Genomic DNA, 21713 nt, shown 5'->3' on the forward strand with positions numbered 1-21713 from the left:
GAAAGTTTAAATTCCTATCACTAAAATAAATGGCTTTTTTATTGCTCAGACCCTTTATTTGCAGCTGCTTCAGTGATTGCTTTTACCCATATAGAGCATAAGGGAATTTAATGGCAGGTGTGAAGGTAACTTTTATTCTTACAACATTTTTTAGAACAAAACTTGATCCGTATCTCCCTTTAGTTTCTGCCTGTTGTTTGATTAAAAATATGAATGCTTTAATAATGCGCTACGAGCTTTTTGATTGTCCTGGTGAGTAGCAGCTGCAAAATCTGATACAGTTTAGTGTGCGACTAAGCTGAATGTTGCACACTAATTCATTTGAATAGAAGCCAAGCTAATATTCCTTATTTATGTCTACTGAAATGTTTTGATAGAATTAAGAAGGCAGATTCATCCGGGAAAACTTGGGAACTACCATTTTGGGTGCATTGAAAATGCATTGCTCAGATGAACAAGCTATTTATGCAGACATGTGGTATAACTCTGGATTCTCCTTTAATCCTTTAGTAATCCAGACATTACCATATGGACAAACCACACACAGATTAATATGGGTAGGCCTCACTGGATAAACAAATACCCTACTTCGGTTAATTTTCTGGCTAGTCTAGAGAGGAAAAAAAAACGCTTTGTAGCACATGGTTTATTTGCGGTAACATATAAAATGAGACTGACAACAACCAATACAGGCTTAAGGCAGCTTGTTTGACAAGCAGCTCATGATAGTTTGAACAGTTGTCTGTGGGGCTTTCTTTCAATGCTTCGTTGCTTGTAGCCAATGCACAGCCTTTCCAATGTGGAACCGCCTTCGTATGCACATATCAGAGAATGCACATGGTTTCCTCTACTGTTTTGCTTTCAGTGATGTACCTGCATTAATTTGGCTTAATGTTGTAATGGGTTATTTAGTTTTGTTATCAACCTCTGCTTTCTCAATCTTCTGTCCTGTGAGGAATTGCCATATTCCTCCTCTGTAGTTCTCGTTGCCCAGGGCATACACAAAGGCATCCACTGTTGGCACGCTCTTGGCAATAACGGCAGGAATCTGTTGCGAGACACAATATTTGTTAACAGAAAACTACTGAGGAGTCAATGGTCTGGGGCATAGTTCAGCATAGGTTCAATTTCCCTTTACTCAACAAAATGCTTCTCTCTTGGCAGTAGCTTGCTACCCCTAAAGAGGTGGGAGACATAAAAGCTATTTGGTCAGTCAGTGCACTTACCCAGGAAAGGGTGGTCTCCAGGAGAGAGAGAAGTGCAATCAGCATCTGCTGAAACGGAGATGTTTTAGCGGAGACCGAATTGAATGCATGCTTTGGAGGTGTGAATGCTGTGCCATAGCCACCTTTTGATGGGTGAATGGGCTAATACTGCTAACACGTTTTATGTGCGATACTGAATATGGTAATGCATTCAGTGACCTGAAGCGGGGCTGATTTTTGAGGACTGAATAGAAATTGAAAGGTTCAGTATGATATTACTGAGTGCCAGAGGCAGTCTCATAGCCAAGACTTCCAGGGAAAAAAAGAAACAGTGTAACCCTTAGAGTAACTTTATCAATTGCAACCTCCCTCAGGAGAGGAAAATATTAGAAAAAGGAATGAAACAAACTGTTCAAAATAGAAAATTTTGAGTCAGCACTTGACTTTGGGAAGGGCACAAAAAGCTCCTGCAAACTGTGAAGCAGATCAGGCTACAGATCCCTAATCGACTGCTGAAGAAAAATCAAACTTCCTAATTTCTTGTTTGATAAAAGCACTAAGTAATGCCTATTGTATTACTGTGCTTAGCTATTTTGCCTTTAAAATGGTAGATAAATAATATGCTTTGAGGAAACAATTTACTTGTCCTACATGCATCTCCTTTCAAACTCCTGGTGAGTAACTTGGTGGTGCTGTATTGGAATGAAGAGAGGAAAGGAAGAACAATGCCATTTTTGGAATTCCCTCAGATGGTGTTGACGTACCATTCGGTATTTTGGTGAAATGAATGTCACATTTTCAACTGCTGCGTAGAAGCATAAAAGGCAATAGGGACCCCAGCAAATGACCAATGTCTTCAATGGTAAACCAGTATTAAACTGAAAAACAAGAGCAACAAATTCCTTTCTATTTCACAACCGTGCACTGCAGTAAGTAGATAGGACAGATGCTGTGAGATTGTATTCCTTGTTAGTTTAGTAGGAAGGGGTTGGCCAGTAGAATATGCTGTATTGTGCATGCCTTGCTATTGATATTAATAGAGCTGTAGGAATATATTTCCCAGTGGTTTGTCCTCTTTCCTTTTTGCCAAAGGCTGCCTATGCAGTAAGGCAGGAAACTGTTCCTAGGGAGCTGGTATCAGTTGCTCCTGGGGCGAGGTGACAAAGCAAGTTATGCTATAGTGGTTAAATCAGTGTATCTGCTAAACAAAGCAGCTGTGATCATTAATAGCCACTGAGGGGGGAGGGCAATATGCTAGTGTAAAAACAGATTGAAAAGGAATGATATGTTGCTGACTTTTTAGGGTCTTCCAGACAAAGCGTGTGAAGCCAGTATTGCAGCAATGCAACAAATGAATTGTAGGGATGTTGTGTCATGTCTGGGTTCCTGTGCCCTTGCATGCTAGGGCCTTATTCATGGTGTTCATGGCCAGTAGTTTGAATCCCTTATAAATATTAATCAATAGGGAAATGATATTTTATGCTTACACATTTTCTGCATCATAGCTAGCCTGCATAACTACAGAATATCCTATAATAGGCAAAGAAAAAAAAACCCACAAGCTATTACATAAACTCAATGAAAGAAGCAGTAGATTTATAACAAAAATTTGTTGAAGTAGTATGTAGAGGACTTGTGTATGTTCCAGACAGGTACAAATTAGTCTGCCTGGCTATCTGTTTGCTGTTATAACTTTGTAAAGCCAGTTAATTCTTGAGGAGAATGTTAAGGGGTCAGGCCGTACCAGCCAGCCACGTGCAGCACCCACAGCCTGTATAGACTGCACATAAGGAAACAAGTTATATAATCACCAAATTACATTCCTATGAATCTGCCACGCCAGAACAATTCCTTTGTTTCCGGATCATAAAGATCTCTGAATTTCCTCAGCAGAGTGTAAACGTGCCACATTGCACTTTGACCCCCACTGAGTGCCTATGATGTTTCTTTGCAGTGTTGTACTTCTGGAAGATTTTTTCAGTGATAAGCTAAGAGCTCATATGAAAGCAGGTAATAATGATCCTTTCCGAGCAAAGTTACTCTGGATAAATATTGATATGCTATTAACAAATACTTAGTATACTCTGTTTTTTCTTGTGACTAGAATCATAGCAGTGTTGGCTGAGGGGATCCCTGGAGGTGGCTAGTCCAGCCTACTTTTTGAAGGGGACTTTTGCTTGATGAGGGCAGCTTTGGATTTGTCTTAGCTGAATCTTGAAATCTCCGAGGATGGATTTTCCCCAGCCTCTCTGAGGGAGCTCTTCCAGTGCTGCATTACTCTCCTGAGCCAAAAATAACACTGGGAGTTAGACAGCACAGAAGTCTGTGAAAGAAAGCTTCTGCAAAAGAAACTGGGATAAGGAATGGGGATTTTTGAGGACTTTCTCTTGGATGCAAGCCTATTTTTGGCAAGGCAGTTGCAGGGACTGGGGAAGCTTTCTTACCTTATACTGCCCACTCTTCTTGAACTTCTGATGTATGGATTGATAGGCTGTCAGCATGATGAAGCCCGGGATCATGAAATTGAAAATGGACAGAGCAAAAAGGAATGTCACATAGTTTCTGGAGAGGGTGAGGAAAAGGAACAGACTGTTAATTCCTGTCCCGTGCATCTACACAAATCTGATGTAAATATTAACTGATATTTTTGTATTTGCTAAAACCAGTCTTGTTGATATGCTTTAGATGCAGCATGTTCTTAAGGTCAGCTAAGTTGTGCCATGCTGTTGTGTATGGGACAAACACATAGTATTGTAGTTAACAGCAACAATGCTAGACCTTATACATGCATCAAAACAAAAATATTTGGAAAGAGCTTTGAGTACTAAACCCATAAAAGATGCAGCTTACAGATAACCAGACAAGTAAACCCAGGGAGCAAGGGAGAAGCAGAAAGCCAAAAGCCGGCCTTCTCCCATGGACTTGTGAAAGCTGCCTTGGTGCTGATCTGGAGCTGTCCCTGCTGTCCCTGAGCATAGTGTTGCCCTGAGTTGAGGGCATCTCAAGGTGTGCTTTCACCAGACTGCTACGGAGGGAGATCTGTCACAGCAGCAGGCAATAGCTGGTGGCACAGTGGCTAGCCCAGATGCTCTCCATAGAGGTTTTAGTGTGTTACCATACTCAATGGTGCACATGGCTGGAGTGGGGCTGTCCTGTCAGTACGGTGTCCTCCCCGCAGCCCACCCTCGAGAGCTGGTGGGATGGCTGCTGGCTGGGCATGCTTGGGCGGAGGGGGGCTGTGGGATTTACTTGCTGCTGGCAGGCACCTCCACACTTGCTTGGTGGAAAGCTGCTGCCTGATCCCTGTGCACTTCACCTGTCTCCTTTGCTGTAGTCCAATGTGCAGCAGGTGCGGAGAGGCTCGTAATCATATTCACCCCACCCCAGCAAGGGCATCACAGACCAAAATGCAGCAAACAGCCACACAAATGCCACTGTTGAGATCGCTGTGCTCCACTGCAGCTTACTTCCTGCAAAAAGAGAAAATGGGGTCTTAATGTCTGAAAGAAAACAATTGCAGTTCAGCGTGGGGGCAAAGTTGTCCTGCTGTATATTGCCAAAGCGAAGTGACCCAGCCTCTGAGCCTAGGTGAGAAGTAAACAGTTTGTGTCTTATAGCTTGACACTGTCCTGAGTTCAGATGAATCAATCTCACATAAAATTTGAGGGAAGATTTTAGACTCTGGGGAAGCAGCAAATTATACTTCATTTTCATGTGCTTTAGTTGCACGAATGCTATACTACTGCTCAGCTTTGTACTGTACTGGAGATGCAGCTGGTGTTACAAACATATTCTTGTGTTTTGGGAACACATTTAAAGACTCAGATGAGACAAAATGGAAAGAACAGAGAAGGAGATGGACAACAACAGTATTTTAAGAGCTAGAGCCTTGCTGCACAGTGAGTCTGATCTGAAGTGTGACTTTGCATACATTTCCCAGCCACTGCCTACTTGCTCCAGGAGTGTGGGGTATGTGCTCATTTTATGTATCCTGTTCTAAAAATGCTGCTCATCAATATATTTGTACATATATACACACACATATATATATCCTGGCAATAGATCCTGTTCTAAAAATGCTGCTGGTCAAATTATTTTGCCCTTAGGATCACTGTTTAGTCCGGAAGGCTGCTTTAGGAGATGAGAATCTCAGCATCAGTAACTTTTTATAATTTTATAATAAAAATGATCACTTGTGCCCTTCTCATCCAGTTCCATAAAATACCATTGGAATAGGTCAATGAGTGAAATGAAAGACTGAAAACTTTAGAAGACAGAGGAAGTATTTCTTCACAGAGAAGGCAGGCAGCCTTCACGGCTGCAGCAGGACATTGTGTTAGCTATGCAGACCGTGTGTAAAAAGGCCTGGATAATTTTGTTACCAAGGCTAACGTTCATTATTATGCTTGTGCTGAATAGCCTGTGACGCCAGCTGCACCAGCGAGGAGCACGGTGACTTTGCCCACTGCTTCTTTCTAATCAAATCTCCTGTTAGAGAGAAATAATGATGTAATTTTCTCTGAGGCTGGGAAGCAATCTTCTTCTCTGCCCTTGACAGTAGTATCATAATGGGAGGCCAGGAATATTAGGGCCAATTCTGACCTTTCCTTGAAAGGTGAGGGACTGGAGTTGGCTGGGTGCGTGACAGAAGATGAGTCCTGTCCTCTGATCTGATCTGGTTAATCCTACATTTGGGGTCAATAGCGTGCTGGGGCTGCATGTGGTGGAGGCTGGCAGTCACTGTAAGATAGCAGCACCAGGAAAGACCACAGCTCTGTGGTTGCTCTGTTCTGGCGGTACTATACTTATTTTTAAAGAGAGATAATAAAATAGGTGTCTTAATGAAATTGCCCCTTTTACAGGAATGGTGAATCTGCCTCTGTCCTTTTCCTTATTCTCCAGAGGTTCTTCAGGGAAAAAAATTAAAATTTGCATGGCATTAAAAAAAAAAAAGGCAAAGGGGATCTTGAAAAAATGTTTGGTGCAAGTGTTCAAAAATTAGTTTTAGGAAAGAATACTGTAAAATGTATTTTAATGCAATTTAAATACCAAGGAAAAAGTAAACAAAATGCATTTTATTAAATAATGTATGTTTTATTATGGTAGTTACTGAATAGCTGATGATTTTTAGTGATTTAAAGCATAATTACTATTTATGAAGAATGATTAATAATCTGTCTTTTTATGAATCCTATATAGAAGATATACTTAGGTTGGAAAGGCTCAAATTATGTTTTGTAATACTGACATAATATGACTGTAGAATGACATCACTGGCAATAACTGATTTAGGGGATGAGAACTCTGTATCAAACTTTTTAGAAACTTGTGTTTATTCTTCACCTCCTAGTCCAAAGAAGCTATTTAGTGAGAAACCCAGCATATGTATATATGCTTTCAGAACTGAATCCTATTTAAGTATATGTTCAAACAAGAAAGTTCATGTTATTCATCCAAAGTTTCCCTTTTCATTTGTGTTCTAAATAATGGTTCTTGTAGCTTGGCTTTACAGGACTGGAACTTGAAATTCAACCAGGAAAAGGTTATTATACAAGCTGTCAGGTTTGTTTTGTGTTTTACATATTCTAGCAACTTTTTAAAGGTATTATCAAAAGCAGCTGCAATGAAACCTGGATCTGAATTGTTTCTTTTAAACTAAGCTCATTGCAAAAGCAGCTTTATTGCTTTGGGAATATGATTTTGTAAGTAGTAAGCCCTCCTGATATTCTGAAAAAAATGAACTAAGCCTTACTTTTTTGTTTTTGAGCCAGAGAGCTTGCCGGGTTCCATAAAATAGATAACAATTATCTGTTGTGGTATCTTGTGGCAAAAACTTTACTTTCTTTCCATCCTTTTATTTCATGGAATTTTGCAATATCATGAATGTCTCAAAACACAATCAGCCCTGACCTACAGAGTATGTTGTTACTGGGTCCGAACCACACACAGTCGTCTTGGGGATCTTTGTATGTAAGGGAAGAATCGGTGTCATGACAAAACTTGCCCTCAGCTGCTGGAGTGGTGTTGCTGAAATGTTTAAGGAAGCCGGCAAGTGGCCGGTGCCACCAGCTTCGTGTGCAGAAGTCAGGAGGAGAGCGGGCTGCGCGGGGGGCTGGGGCTGCCCCGCGGGGCGGCGGGGAGCGTGCCCGGGGCCCTTTGGCTGGCACATGGGTGGCACTGCCATCCGAGGGCTCTGCTGCAGTCGGGGGGAGGCTGGTCCCCCTGGGCGTGGGGGGAGCAGCGGCTGGTGTGGGGTATCTCCTGGCGACGCTCAGACCCGCGGAGGGGATTGATGTCCCTGCGTGTGGGGCAGGGGATGCGGTTTGCCTGCGAGTGGCAGTGGCTGGGGAAAGTGGCAGCATGGGAACCAGGGTCCAAGTGCCAGGGACCCTCTCGCAGACAGTCTTGCTTCTCCCACTGGTTGTGGTGTGACCCCTGCTATCTCTGCAGGAAATAAAAGGCAACCTGTTGGTGTTCGGGTGCTTGGACAGCCTTTAAACGCTGGCTGATTTTCCCTCCTGCTGGGGAGCTTACTTTGAGAACATGCTGCCTCTCAAATCTTGCCTTATCTGAGATCAAGCTTCTATAGAAAAGCCAGGGCGACCCTTGTTGCCAGCACTCTCCACCTCTCCTGAGTCTTTCACAACAACTAATCTTGCAATGCACGTGCCTGGCTGATGACTAACAAACTGGGCAAATCCTTGTTGGGGTTTTAAGTCCTGACCTGATTGTTGTGCGTTATTAAGCAGCATAACTCTCTAGCCATGGAGGGCTCCTGAGTTGGCCGTACCCGGCCTGGAAATCCCCAAGCAGATGTGTGTCGGCACTAGCAGAGCTCCAATGGCTCATCACTGTGGAAAACTTATTTAATTGGATCCTGCTTTTGCTCTCTTGATGGCATGTCTTTCCTCCTAGTCCATGTCCCCACATGCTGGGCACAGCTAGTTAGCCTGCCCTGTCATCGGGGCCACCAAGGGGGAGAGCAGCGGTGTCACCCGGCTGGGAAGGTGGGGGTTGCAGGGACTGCCCTGCCCCGCTGCGACCTCCCGTGGCCAGGGGGATATGGGTAAGCACGCTGCCCAGCGAAGGAGAAAGAAAATCACAAGGCCTGCCTTTGAAGGGCAGCTTTGAAATATTTTCTCTCAGGAGCGATTTTAATGAGGTTTTCTGTGTTTAATTTTTTTTTAATTGGGAAGTACAGTCTATAAGAAACTCTAGCGAAAAAAATCCTGGGGCTTTTAGCTCCCCAGCCTAACCACATGTGCCAGACCTAACTGCCTCTCTGATGCAGGTGAGGCGGTCCTTATGCGTGGCAGAGCTGTGCCTGGCCAGTCTGTGAAGGACAGTGGGTCTACAATACTGAACTAAAACAGTTGTATTTCTTCTGTTTTTTTCCCTAATTCTGGGAGGCTTTTTGCTTCAAGATTTGTACCTCTTCTATAAAAATTGTAAGAAAAAGTTTCTTAGTTACTTTTCATGGATGTTAGGGAATTCTATTTTTTATTACATATAGAATGAAGGACAGCATATCAGGAATGTGGCGCAGCCTCGAGAAGATCCAGAAACTGAGGACCAGAAACTGTAATAACCATATCTCCTGCAGCGGCATCAGGCAAGTCTTGGCAGCCAAGGTTTGGAAAGCTTTCCTTTGAGGCTGGGTTCCTATATTCTGCGTCCTCACATTTAAGAAATCCCATTTTGGGCACTAGAAACTGATAAAACAGAGAATCAGAGCTTACAAAACTGATTTTCCTGGGAGTGGGAGGGCACACCACCTTTTGCAAGACAGGGATAATAAGATGGCCACAAGGCACAGTGGTATGCTTAGTGCTGGTAAAGCACTTTGAGATACTTTGGTAGTAATTAGTGCTAAAAATTGTTTGGGGGGTTTTTTACTGGAAGAAAAAGCACTGCGCAGAGTCTCGGCAGACAGGTTAATCACTGAACTGACACAAACCCTCTCCCTGTTCTTGGGACAAGTCATGCCATAGCAGCAGTGCTTACACTCCCCTGCTTGTGCTTGCTGCCCCAGGCCTTCTGCGTTACCTGGGCTGGACTTGAGACTTTTTTTTGATGCTGGTGAAATCAGCTGCCTGTTGGCCCTTCAGAAAGCATTTCTTGGCAAATCAGAAATAGTAAAAAGAGCTAAAAATGTATGGATGTTAAATGGAACAAACTCAATATCATTTCAGTTTTCTGGAATACGTTTCACTGAGAACAGGTAAAATACTTTAGGTACAAGAATGGTGAAAGACTCAGGCTCAGTTCATGTGGCAAAGCACGTCCTGCTCTGAGAGGGCATGACAGCGCCAGAACAAGCTGGGAACAGTTTTTCTTGTGCGCAATAGGTCATTGCTTTACTCTAAATGCCTTTTTTGGCCTGATAAAATTTAATATAGTAGTCATGCAGGTCCTAATTCAGTTAAATGTGTACGTATGAAGTTCAGCATATGCTTAAGGATATAATTCTTAATTAGGGCCCTCTGCTGGCAGTCTGGCCCTATTAAGTCTAATCACTCTTGGGCTCTGGCTTTCTCTCCTTGAAAATCAAAAGGAAAGCTTCTCTTTTTCTTGTACAGTCAAATACAGGGGATTCTAAACACCTTCTGTAAGACTGCTTTGTAACAGAAAGAGGTCACTTGTATAAACAAAAACCTTAATCCTTGTGATTATGCTAGCTAGTTTTTAGTGACATAGTTATATGCTATTTTTCTATCTGTAGTCTTTGAAGACTTCTATGAATTTGGATTTTTTTAAAGATTTACAAATTGGCCCACCATTAAACTGATTTTCACAGAAAGAGCAAAAAATGCATCTCTGACACAGTAGCTGCCTTTCAGCTAGGTTTCAGACTGATGTTCCAAAGGCATTTCTCAAACAAAAGGTCACCAGGATTTCCTAGGATGGAGAAGTCCCTTTTCTTTATTCTTGCAAGTAGATAAATTGTAAGAGCTGAAATTTTCCAGAACATTCTGGCTTGTGCCAAACATGATGCATGGCAAATATCACCTAAAATTGGCAATTTTTGGCAAAGACAGAAATATCTGAAACAGTCTTATAAGGGGAAATCAGTCATAAGTAAAATAGATGTTGGTACCTACTTCATCTGCAGTGCTAAAGGCACTGGTCACTGGTGCTCAGAAATGTTCCTTTTTTGTAGGAGTAAGAAAGCTGCCCTGCATAACGGCTTCTTTTATGCATGTGATTAGAAACAGCTCTTTACAATGCCCATAGAAAGGGATTTTTTTACTCCATTAACTTTGCTGTGGTTCTCCACAATCATAAAGCTGTCTTTGCAATTACCTCCTGCTTCAGTGAAAATGCAAAAAGGTCTGAATAAACATTGGCATTTCTGCAGGGAGGCACAGATGCGGGTGCAAGGCGTGACAAGGCGGCTGCACTCAGTGTGACAGGACGTATGGACTTATTCCTAATTTGACAGAGCTGACAGCTACAACTGGAGCAAATGGTAGTTTTCTGTTGGTGAATATTGATAAAACAACCTAGATTTCTCTGAATAGTAAGGATTACATAAAACTCACTGCAGTTCTACTTCTTGTAATTGAATGCTCATATGAAATCCCTGCTGATTTTGTTCATCTTTCCTTTCCTAATATTGAGGAAGGTACTGACATAAATCACTTCAGATTTGCCATTTCCCCCTAATCCTTAAATGCAGGCATAAAATCTCCTAAATTTTTCTTTCCTTTTAAAACTGCAACCATATGCTTTGGTTATGAAAGGAAACAGCTGACCTGGCTCCTTCCCCTGCCCCCAGCCTGCTCACTCCGGTGTGCCCCTCTCAGCCAAAACGGGCCACTCGTTAGATCCAAGCGACTTCAGCAAAGACATCTCCTTCGTACCTGCTTCTAGGCAGCCAGCCGCACCACTCTTCCTGCTGACTGCTTGCTGCCTAAGCCCAAGCTCCAGCCAGGTCTCCTATAACTGCTGGTTCCTTCCTTTCCTGTTAGGTTAAGAGCATAATTCAGGGCTTCCCCTGCTCCCCATGTGAATAACCAGGGAGGGAGAGCCAGCAGTGTCTGTACCTTGATGTAAAATGTCATCTTTTGCCTTAAATGCTTGGCTATTGATAGGCAGCTCCCTCAGAGTTTGCCTTTATTTCCTTGGCTGTCAGACACTAATGTAAAACTGCTTCTGTTTTCTTTTTTTTCCCCGATGATCAAATTTTGAAATAAAAACATCTGTTTTTGTGTGTTGTTGATGATTGAAATAGTTATTCAACCCCCTCAGATTCCCCTGCCTTTTCTCCTCCTACTGCATGCTTCTAGTAAATCTCCTCAGGTTTTTGTAGTCCTCTCCTCCTTGCTATAAAATCAGGATCTTGTAGGCTTTTGGAAGAAAATAATTAGCCTGACCAGTAGGACAGTCTTATGTTCAGGATTTCTCATTCAATGTCGATGCAGCTGTTCTGATTCTGAACATATTTCAGTGTGAGATTACCAACATGGGATTACTTCAGATTTTTAGCCATTCTCTCTTTATTGGTGGCATATTGAAGTAAGGGTTCATAATGTTATGCCTGTCTGTCTGTCTATGTAATATTTTAGCATAATATATATTTTAAACCAAAGCCACACTTAGGGGATGAAAAGAGTTGCCCTGCATTGTTGACTGGGAGGAAGAAAGGTAGAGGGAAGAGAGTAAAATGTCTTAAAACTGTAGCTTCTGTCATGTGTGACAGTCATATTGGCTTTTTTCCAATGTGTCAGTCAATAGCAGCCTGTTTTCTGATGAGTGGCTTATCTTGTTATCAATATACCTTAGGCTAGTGCTTCTTCACTGAGGGTTGAGTTGACTTCCAAATTCAAGAATTTGGTCAATTTTCAGGATGTTGCTGAATGTATTTGTGTTATTAGCATCTGGAATGGTTGAGAAGTCCCATTTTTTTCCTAATCATAATAATTCCTCACATTCTCATCAACTCTTTCTTCTTCAAAAATATAAATACTTGATAGTCAAATGTGAGTTAAGGAATACCACAACAAAAGCTTTCCCAGAAGCTATTAGAACATAATGAAAATATTATAGAGGATGATGCAATCGAGTCTGGGAAGAGTACAGGTTCCCAGGATGAAGAAAAAAGGTAGATACCACTGTTTGTAGGGGAGGGAGTTTCATACCTTCTTGTATAGGCATGCAGCTCACACTTGTGGCAACAAGAGTTTGATGTATGGATTGAGAACACACTATAGCCTGCAGGCTTGGTATATCAGATCTGTGAAATATGACTTAATCTTCCTTGCAATCAGTATGTGAAGGATGAAATGAGGAACTCCCTGGTCTTACTGGAATAGCCACAGAGCTTGAGCTTTTAAAACCTTCTGTTCTTGCTTTGCTTTTTGTTTGAAATGCTTGGTAATAGCAGTACTGTTTGGTTATCACTAAGTAGTAATTTGAGCAAAATAAAGAAGTTTGTGCCCTTAGGGCCCATCTGCCCATGCTTTTACTGTAATACATTCCTGACTGGAGGAGTGCATGATACAAAAATATTAAAGTCAATGTTGCAGAGAGCAAAATGTCTTTCCAAAGACATGCTTATTTTCAGGCTGTCTTGTAGAATATGGATGCTGCTTTTCTAGCTATAAATGTACCTTGGTGTCCAAAGGGTGTTGGTGTGGATGTAGCTTACAGACTGCATTATTTGGGGCCTTTGGGCACAAAAAAAGCGTTTCCTTGCCTGAGCTGAATTCTCGACCAAAGTTTCAGAACAAAATGTTGGTAAACTTTCTGTGCTCGACGGGATCATCAGACTGAGCATGTACTCTGTGGGCTCTGCATCTGTTCTACCACTTGCTACTTTAATCATATGGAAGCCAAGTCTAAATGGCTGTGTGTCTGAATGCTAAGGGAGGATGGGATCGAAACATTGCAGCTCAACAATTTCTTCCCCAGCCCATTTTTATGCTTTTTCTTAGAAAATATTCTGTGAAGAAGTTTGAGCATTTTGTGCTTTAGCACAAGAAAAGGAGGGCTGCATTCACCTGTTAACATCTAGCAAGGAGCAAAAATGTTTTTTGGGAGTGGTGCTGTCAGACAAGGTTCCCTGGAAAGGGCTTGGCTTTAGCAGGAAACATCAAAGATGCAGATCTTTGTGGGAACCTGGACTCTGCCAGCTTCCAGCTGGGACAGCTCCAACGTGACTGCCGAAAATGGTGAAATAGTTCAGATTATGGTATGTCCGTTTACTGCCTGAGATTTCCTGCTAGGAAGTCCAGCAAAATAAGTTTGTGTTTCATGTTTTGTCTCCTCCCCTATTCCTAATGAGGGCCATGAGATTACAGATGATGTATTTGTCACTCGGTGCTTTCCTAATAACTTCTGAAAATATTGGCCATTTTAAACTAAACTTGAAAGGGAAGTGGGGGCTTATAGATATGAAATAGCTGCATTTACTGTAAAAAAGGTGTTTGGGGAGAGGTGAGACACCATGAATGCACTCTTATAGCAGTCAGCATGAGCCTCTCTAATTAGACACAAGAAAACATCATCCCTGTGCACCAAATTCATAGGAAGGCAAGTTTTTCCAGTTCCAGTGCTCACAAGATTGCTAGTTTGTTTTACAACAAATAATATCTTTTTACACTTCCTGACTTGCACTTTAGTGGGCTACGGTTATTCTCCTGTTCTCTCCAGCCACAGCACTGGATGGTGTGCAGTTTGGGTCCCAGCACAAATTCTAACAGCCTCAGGAAAACTGTGTCTCTACAAACACCAAATCTGACTTGGAAGTCTAGGTTGGTAGAAATCTCTACTCACATTACGTACATGTACAAATCCAGTACCACCACGTTTGGGACATAGCTCTGTGACAAAAGATAGTACATATCTGTCTCTACAAATCCATATAGTTTAGCATTCATATGAATCCTTATTTTTCACCTAATTCAAAAATCTGTTTTCGCAAGGCCGTAAAAAAGGGGAATTTATTTTCCCAGGTATCTCCCTTTCAAACATTACATTTTCACTAAGTTCAGCTAAGGTGTCAGAACTAGTTAAAAAATAAATTGCAAGAAAAACAAAACCCAGCCTTCACTAAGAGAAGAAAACTAACATATTCTTCCTCTATCAGTGCTTGAAGAAAGCTCTGTCACTTTTATTGAGGCTTCCAGATAAGTTGTTCCTTGCTTTAGTACAGTTTTTTCCAAACTCCAGCCTCCAAAGGGGGCCTGGGATGTAACTCAGCCCCCAGAAATGGCGGTTGTGCTGCAGCGTGCCTGCGTACTGCCTAACAGGGCTGTTGCCTTCTCCCTGCCCTCTAGCACCGCTGCAGGTGTGCTGCGCTCTCGGCCTTGATCCAGCTGCACAGTCTGTAGAGGCAGACTCTGCACCCATGTAGAACTTATCTGGAGCCAATAAACTCTGCATGGGAATGAAGATCTGTTTGGTACAAAGCAGGGTGTTGGATGGAAGCCCAGGGAGCATAGATTTTTCTTTAATATGAGGTGTCGGATGTTGTCTGGGACCCTGGTGATTACTTATGGAGAAGGCAGAAGCATGGCAAGAGGATCAGGATGTGGAGGTGCTCTGGAAGAGGAAACATGTCCTGAGGGGGGTTGGTTAGTGTTTTCTGTACGGGAAGGGGTCCCTTGAAGAGATAGCATATCAATCTCTCAAACTAGAGAGAGAACAAATGTAGACATACGTATAAAATGTACAGATAATAGGTATGTGTCTGCTGGGATTCTTTGAAATCTAAGCATGCTGCCTTTTAGCAGGATCTGGGTAAGGCTGCTAGGTAAACGATAGCACTTACTTGTACAGTAGTGATGATAGCGGTCCCAGGCAACTGCAGCGCTGGAGCTGATGCTGGCTAGTGCTGTCAGGAAGCCCTGGAATCCGTGAATTTGACAGCCGTCAGAGCCATAAGGCCAGTACCTGTCAATGAACAAGGAATGGATTAAGAAAGGGTTAAAGTAGGTGAAGATCTGTTTGGAAATTGTGTTAACGCAGGGGGAAAAAATGATAGCCCGTGCATGCGCTTTGCCAGTCTGAGAAACGTTTCCACTGTGAAAGATGTTACTGTGTTCACCTTCAGGTATTTGCCAGTACTTAACTTGCTAAGGTGTCTATCTGATAGAGTATAACAGCTATATTTTAGCTGAGAGAAGAAAACAACCCTCTATTTATCTGTTGGGGGAAGGCTGGCTTTTTAAATTGAAATCTACATTTCTTCCAGGTACCTGTACCTTCAAAATTTTCACCCACTGGGAGTAGCCAATTTGTCAACATGTGAAAGTAGCAAATGTGAATAAACTTTTGCAAAGTCAGTGGAACACAGTTCTTTGCACACCATGTAGCACAGTACAAAAGCTCACAACAAATGAAAATTACTCTAAATGGCAAGACTGGTGCCTCCAAATGTATTTGCAGATTTAGAATGAAAAGAAACATGAGAAGATCTTACACAGCAGGTATCTGCTGACGTGCATCTTCAATATCATGGTCGCCCATGGCAAAGAGCCTTGGCCTTTTTTTTCTCTTTGCCTTTATCTAACATGACTCTTCTGCTTGTAAACTGCTGCTGACTGCCTGTGAAGTAGAAATCTTCAGCAATCTCCTTTTTTTATGTGTTTGTACTACACCAGTGTAATTCATTACGAGACTGTCTCTGGAAGTCTCTTTGAACAGGAGATAGCTGACAGCCTGGGAGGCTGTGTAACTTCTCCTCCCAGTTAAAAGAAAAGGGCCTGCAAGGACTCCTCGTCTTACAGAGTCCATTTCTATTGCAGTACCTTTGGAGCCCAAACCAAATCAATCCCGTGAATGGCCACAATATTACAGATACCAAACAATCTGCAGCTATTTATGTTAGCAGCTGGTGGCTGGAAAGAGGGCCACCAGATTTTGGATAGATAACATGAAGTCTTGTCATGGTTTCATTGACCTTCTGTATTGCTACTGTCCCTGGGGCTCCCAGCCATGAACTGGGGTCTTACTGCAGCATAAGAGGATACAAAACAGGAAAAGGTAGTTCTAGGTTCCCACCAATTATTACTGCACTTCCTATTCCCTTTGCAATTATGGTACTGATATACTGTGAAGCTAAACTGTAATTTTTGAAGGATTAGAACTAAGCTCATTTTTGATGTATTGACCTTAGCTGCTTAGCTCCAGTTCAGAAAAGGCATCTTTATTGACTTCAGTGAGAAATGAGTATCTAAAACAGGAATGACCTATACCTGTGGTAAAGCGGTTCTTGAATAGGGCCTCATTGTAGCTGACTATTGACTTGTTAATTTGCAAAAATACTTTCGTATCCATTAAGAGAGAGGCAAATTGTCGCTTTCCAACTTGAAATGTTTTTCTCGTTTGGTAAAGGTATTTTCAAGGTTTAAAAATATGCTACTTAGGTGGAATTATTCATCAGCTGTCTTACAGAGTGTGTTTTTTTTTGAATACGGTTTGCTTTTGAGTTGTTTGTTGTAATTATTCACTTAAATGCTTCATATTGTTTCTGTTCTCTAATTAAATGACTGACATCTGTGAAAATGTGGAAAATCAAATGTGTCGTAACTGATGTGAGCCTCCTGAAAACAGGTCTGCATTTTCGTTCTCCACAAATTTCTGAAATAAATGCTTTAATGGAAAAGTTCACAAAGAGCAGAAAGGCTTGCAAATAACTTTGGGGTCAATCTGGCAGTTTAGCTGAATGAAAATGTATGCATATTATATTACTCAACTAGCTTTACTGTAATTGCTGGTAAAACGGTGGTTAAATATTTCCTATAATTAATCTTCTAGGCAGTGATAATAAAGTCTACTTTTTTATTTTCCTGGTAAAAATGTATATTTAGAGTTTTATTTTGCACTTTAAGATTGAAACAATGAGAAGGTTGGTTAGCAGGTATGCTAGAGAGTCATTTAATTAATTTTGACCTTTGAAGGCTTTAGTTGTTCATTTTATGTGGTTCTTTTAAGCATCCTTTAAGAAAAAAAATATATACCTTAGGAAGCTGGAAAAGGCAGCAATGAACGCATTGATGCAGATCCCACAGTCAGCCAGTGCAATGCTGAGAACCAGCAGATTACTGGGTGTTCGGAGTTCTTTGATTTTTCGGAAAGAAATAATTGTCAAGCCATTCAGACAGAACCCAAGCAGGGCTGAAAAACAGAATTGTTTGGCATGATTCAACTGGAAATGGGAAATATCTACAATGGTTCTGCTATTTTCTTTAATGAAATAGCAATAATTACTATGGAAACTTATAGTTACCTTGTAGTGATTACTGTCTGCACCCAAGTAAATAGACTTTCAGGGGAAAAGTCATAGGTGGCAGCTGAAGCCAAAGCTTCAAACTGAACCAAGGCATCAGGCACGTGGCCACTCATGTGGAGGAGAAATGGCTTAATTTTATTTGTAATTTTGTATTTTACTTAACAGAGAAACCTATTTGCCCGGTTCTGTCGAAGGACTCGTGAGCTGGAGCAAGGTGGATGCATAGGAGGCAGTTTCAGAGGGGCCAGCAACCAGCACGCACTGCCAGCACACACCTCTTGTGGTTTGTCTTTGGTAAAGAAATGGGTCATGTTTAATATCAATTGTAACATGCTTTTTGTGTTTAAGCAGAGAAATTCTTCATCCGTGTTTCAGTCTGCCCACCTCCCTTACAGCTTCTGCCTAAGGTTAACCTAGACAGCGCTTGAATCACAGCAGCTCAATCTTATTACTGCCCTTCGTCAATAGACTATACATGGAAAGGAATAATCTAATTATAAAAAGCAGTCACTGATAGATTTTATAAAGTAAGTTAATCTTAGTCCTCAGAGAGGAGCATTCAAATAACTGCACTTATTTATCCAGCATGGAGCTGTGCTACCCTGAACCCTATCCTTCACAGGTTTAAACTTGAGCTTTGTCCTTTAATGTCCTTTTCAAGATGATCTGAATTGTTTTAGCTGTGATGGGGCTCTGACTCAACATCACATCTCCAAATCTAACTTAGATGAGAGGCAGTGCATCTTTTTCTTTGTGTTCTTCATGGAAATAGAAATTATGTAGCAGAGAAGAAAATCCATGTTCCCTGATTCTGTAAAATAGCATAGTTACTTATGCGTATTGTTTTAATTCTGCAGTTACATAAGATGGATGATTTCATATAGTAAGAAATCCTGTGCCCACTTTAATTGCATTAATGGCTGATGGCATAACCATGGTAATAGCTGATGTGCTTCTTTCATTACACAACAGATAACAAAATGTTTTCAGGAGAAATATTTGAGCCATTTGAGACATGCTGTTCTTATTTCTTCCATGCCAGCTTACTTCCCACCTGCAGGATAAAGCTGCTGCCAACTCTCCCAAACCCAGTCAAGCCTTTTGGGAGAGTGACCATATTTAGAGCAGAGCTGAAGTGTTATTACTACATCAACTTTTTTTCTGGCTTTTCCCTATTTTTGGAAGGTTCCAGGCTTCCCTGCATACTTCTGTCTTCAAGGCCAGCATGAGTGTGCATACAGACAAATTATTATATTTAAAAAAAAGCTTCGCATTTCCATTTCTAACACAGCAAATGTGTCCACTTAGTGAAGTGAATGCTGTAAGGTTTTCTTCCTTCCCTGTGCTTTTTTGCAAGCTTCACTTACAAACTGCAGCAAAAAGAAAGTGTTCATTGCCTTTGTCTCGGAGTCTCTGAGAAGGTGAATTAATCTTTAATTATTTGGTTTGATCTTCTTTCTAATCAGATGACAAAGATAATGTATTACTGCCAAACTGCCAAGCACATTCTGTCTAAAACCCTACAGACAATACTGGACAATCGTACTGTTAGCTTTGTTTGATAGAACATAAATAGGTTAGACCTTACATAGTTTTAGGTGCAGGTCTGTTAACAACAGGTAATTTTCTTGGACGTCAATAACAGAATCCTTTGGTCTTCTGACAGCTCGTGGCACAACGTACTATGTGTATCTGTGTGCACATGCTTCTTATGTATTTCTGTAAATGTGCCCTGTAGGCTGGCTTATGAGAATTTGCCTTAACACTTTTGCAGTAAAGAACTCTGATGTTGCTTCGGGATCTACTGTGGTAAAGCCACCATTTTAAGCAGGGCCAAGAGTGACAAATCTGCGTCTAAGTCATCAAAAAAAGTATAGATTTAACTTCAGGATTAAGGTATCTCTAAACATACACTGGACGCCTGTCCACCTGGCAAATTTAGCAGTAGTGTAAGGATATTAGGTATCTATGCAGTAAAGAGGGAAAACCAAGTTGAAATAATCCAAGCCAACTTGAGTCTCCATAAAAAATTGATGCCAAAAACAGCTTTGAGATTTGGAAAGTTCAGCTGAAAAGTTTATTAAGTGTATTTTATGCATCCTTGTCATCTCTAAGCAGGTATTAAGCTAGGCTAGGCTGAAAAAACACGCTGAAAAGATTAAAGTAAGGAACGTGTGTTTTGTTAAGCAGTAGCTAGAAGGTAGATATACCCTGTGACTAGCCACTGAAGTGTGATTAAAAAGTAAGGGTTATTATTTCCCAGACAGAAAAAAGCAGCTGGGCTTTGTGCTCATTTCCAGCTGACAAGTCACCGGCAGACACCAGTCCCCTGGTGGGCGCACAGCACTCGGGGCTGGGCCGGGCGGGGGTCAGGTACAGTGTGAGCTGCCTGGAGACAAGCTGCTCCCCATGCAGAAATTCGGCTGTCACCCTCCGCTGACACCATCCCTGCCAGTGTCTGTCTGCCTGCCACTTCTTACCTTTCCCGTTACGAGGGGCAAAGTCACAAAGTGACCCAGCAAGCCTTACAGATGGCTGGATGGCTTTTGGCCAGTTTTAGCCCTGAACTCTTTCAATCTCTTTAGGCCACAATGTAGCAACTGGCTCCTAGGCCACTTTCTTCCAGCCATAAAAGCTTTTTCTTCTGCTTTTTTCCATCCGTAAAAGCTTTTTCTTCTTTCCTTCTTCCAAGGAAGGGTTTCTGACACAGATCTCCAGCTGTGCTCTGCAGGCAGATGTGGTGTGGCTTCCCAGCAGAGCTCTCCTGTCCCTCATTTGTGCTGGACTGTTTCAGTGAGTAGAGATGCTCAGCTGCAAGGAGAGGGCTCCTTTCTCCCCTTGCTCAGCGCTGATGGGGTGAGCTAATGAGCACTGTTTCCATTCAGACAGCACGTAACAGCTTCTCCTCTTCTGCTGTCAAGCCCTACAATACCAACATCCCCAACTGAGTGGTGTTGCGCAGAGATGGGGTCCCAGTCCAAGAAAGGGACCAGAACAGAGGCCAGTGACTGACACCGACGTATTCATGGCTACGAGCATATCCTTTGCTAGCTGCCAGGTAGATACAAATGCACAATTTTGTTACAGTGTCTCGATAAAGTGGCACATGGATTGAAAAGTCCATACTGGTTAAATTAAATGAATTCTATCTCCTACTTCTAATTTCACTTCTTAACACTGTGAAAGCTTTCAAATCTCATGTAAGTACATTTGTGTTCCTTACTGTTACCAAGCAGCCATTAATTGCAACTCTATCAAAGCAATCTGGATGTATGTAACAGCTAACAGGCTATTTTGGACCTATCATCTTTGATTATAAAATGGCCATCACAGCCAACAAAATAAGCAGTCAAATATTATTAAGGGATCATCAGTCAGTTCAGCATCCTTCCTCTGAAGAAAATAAAATTACATTTAGAAGTCAACAACAAAATCTTACATCCCAAATTCTTGCTAAGAAACCTAAGTAGCAAGTATTTCCCCTGCACAGCGCAGCTCCGTATACAGAGCAGATCTTCACTGCAAGCAACTTGCAGCCCACCCAAATTTACTCACCAGAAGTACTGCTGATGTAGCCATAGTAACCACAGCAGGTCTGGGTCAGTGTATCACAGACACTGCTATTTTCTCCGATTTTCCTTCTCTGCCCCCCAACTCCACCCCCTGAATAATAAGGGGAAAAGAATCCTATTTCTGCTGAAGTCCCACACCAAGCTTACCTTCTACCAGCAAGGCAGTGCCGATGGCAAACACCTCTAATTCAGTGAAGCCTTCAGGGAGAGGGTGTGAAATGACCATACTTGCGATCAAAATGCCAATAAATTTAACCTCTGCACCCTGTATAGCCGTGGGGCTGCCTTTTCCCTGGATCCCCCTTCTTCCACCAGCCCAAGGCAGCTTCCTTCTTAAAGGACCAGCTCACGTGCAGACACATGCTCACTATTATATAAAAGCTTTGGGGTTTTTACTCCCACCACTACAATCCTTGCAAGAATGTCATTAATGATGGGACTAGCATCAACCCGCACCCCCCCTTCCCCTGCAAATCGTATTTCAGACACCAGCAAAATGAAAGCATTCATTGCAATTACAACAAGTTCTTTGTAGAGACAAGATTAAGAACTCTGTCCAGTTAATTCTGCAACACTGAAAAAGAATTAAAGCTTTTGGAATGAAGGAAACACATGTAATATGTAATTGGGGAGTGACCCAAAAAACAAAGGGGCCCTCATTGAATTGGTAATTAGGGGAAAAGTATGAACTAAGAATTT

The 21713-nt window shown here is 41.9% G+C and overlaps 1 protein-coding gene across 2 annotated transcripts; it reads right to left on the reverse strand.

Annotated features, from left to right (window-relative positions):
- Positions 1–249: 249 nt before the first annotated feature.
- Positions 250–21398, reverse strand: RGR (retinal G protein coupled receptor). Of its 2 annotated transcripts, XM_026116722.2 has the most exons (7): positions 21162–21397; positions 17171–17327; positions 14980–15101; positions 4522–4675; positions 3650–3767; positions 1970–2083; positions 533–1048 (listed from the first exon to the last, which is right to left on the reverse strand). In XM_026116722.2, the coding sequence occupies exons 1-7, from the start codon at positions 21238–21240 to the stop codon at positions 905–907; spliced, it is 888 nt and encodes a 295-aa protein (XP_025972507.1). In that variant the 5' UTR covers positions 21241–21397; the 3' UTR covers positions 533–904. The 2 variants fall into 2 exon arrangements, with proteins under 2 accessions (XP_025972508.1, XP_025972507.1); XM_026116723.2 differs by lacking the exon at positions 1970–2083 and having other exon boundaries at positions 250–1048; positions 21162–21398.
- Positions 21399–21713: the final 315 nt, after the last annotated feature.

Source organism: Dromaius novaehollandiae, chromosome 6 (genome assembly GCF_036370855.1).
Source record: "Dromaius novaehollandiae isolate bDroNov1 chromosome 6, bDroNov1.hap1, whole genome shotgun sequence".
In the NCBI taxonomy this organism is placed as follows: Eukaryota; Metazoa; Chordata; class Aves; order Casuariiformes; family Dromaiidae; genus Dromaius; species Dromaius novaehollandiae.

Excerpts from the sequence above, each read along its gene's own strand:
- RGR (XM_026116722.2), bottom strand. The coding sequence starts at position 21,240 with ATGGTCATTTCACACCCTCTCCCTGAAGGCTTCACTGAATTAGAGGTG. Across the intron at positions 17,328-21,161 it reads CACTGCCTTGCTGGTAGAAG|CCCTGCTTGGGTTCTGTCTG; the intron begins GTAAGCTTGGTG and ends TCTGTTTTTCAG. Across the intron at positions 2,084-3,649 it reads AGAAGAGTGGGCAGTATAAG|TTTAATACTGGTTTACCATT; the intron begins GTAAGAAAGCTT and ends CTTGTTTTTCAG.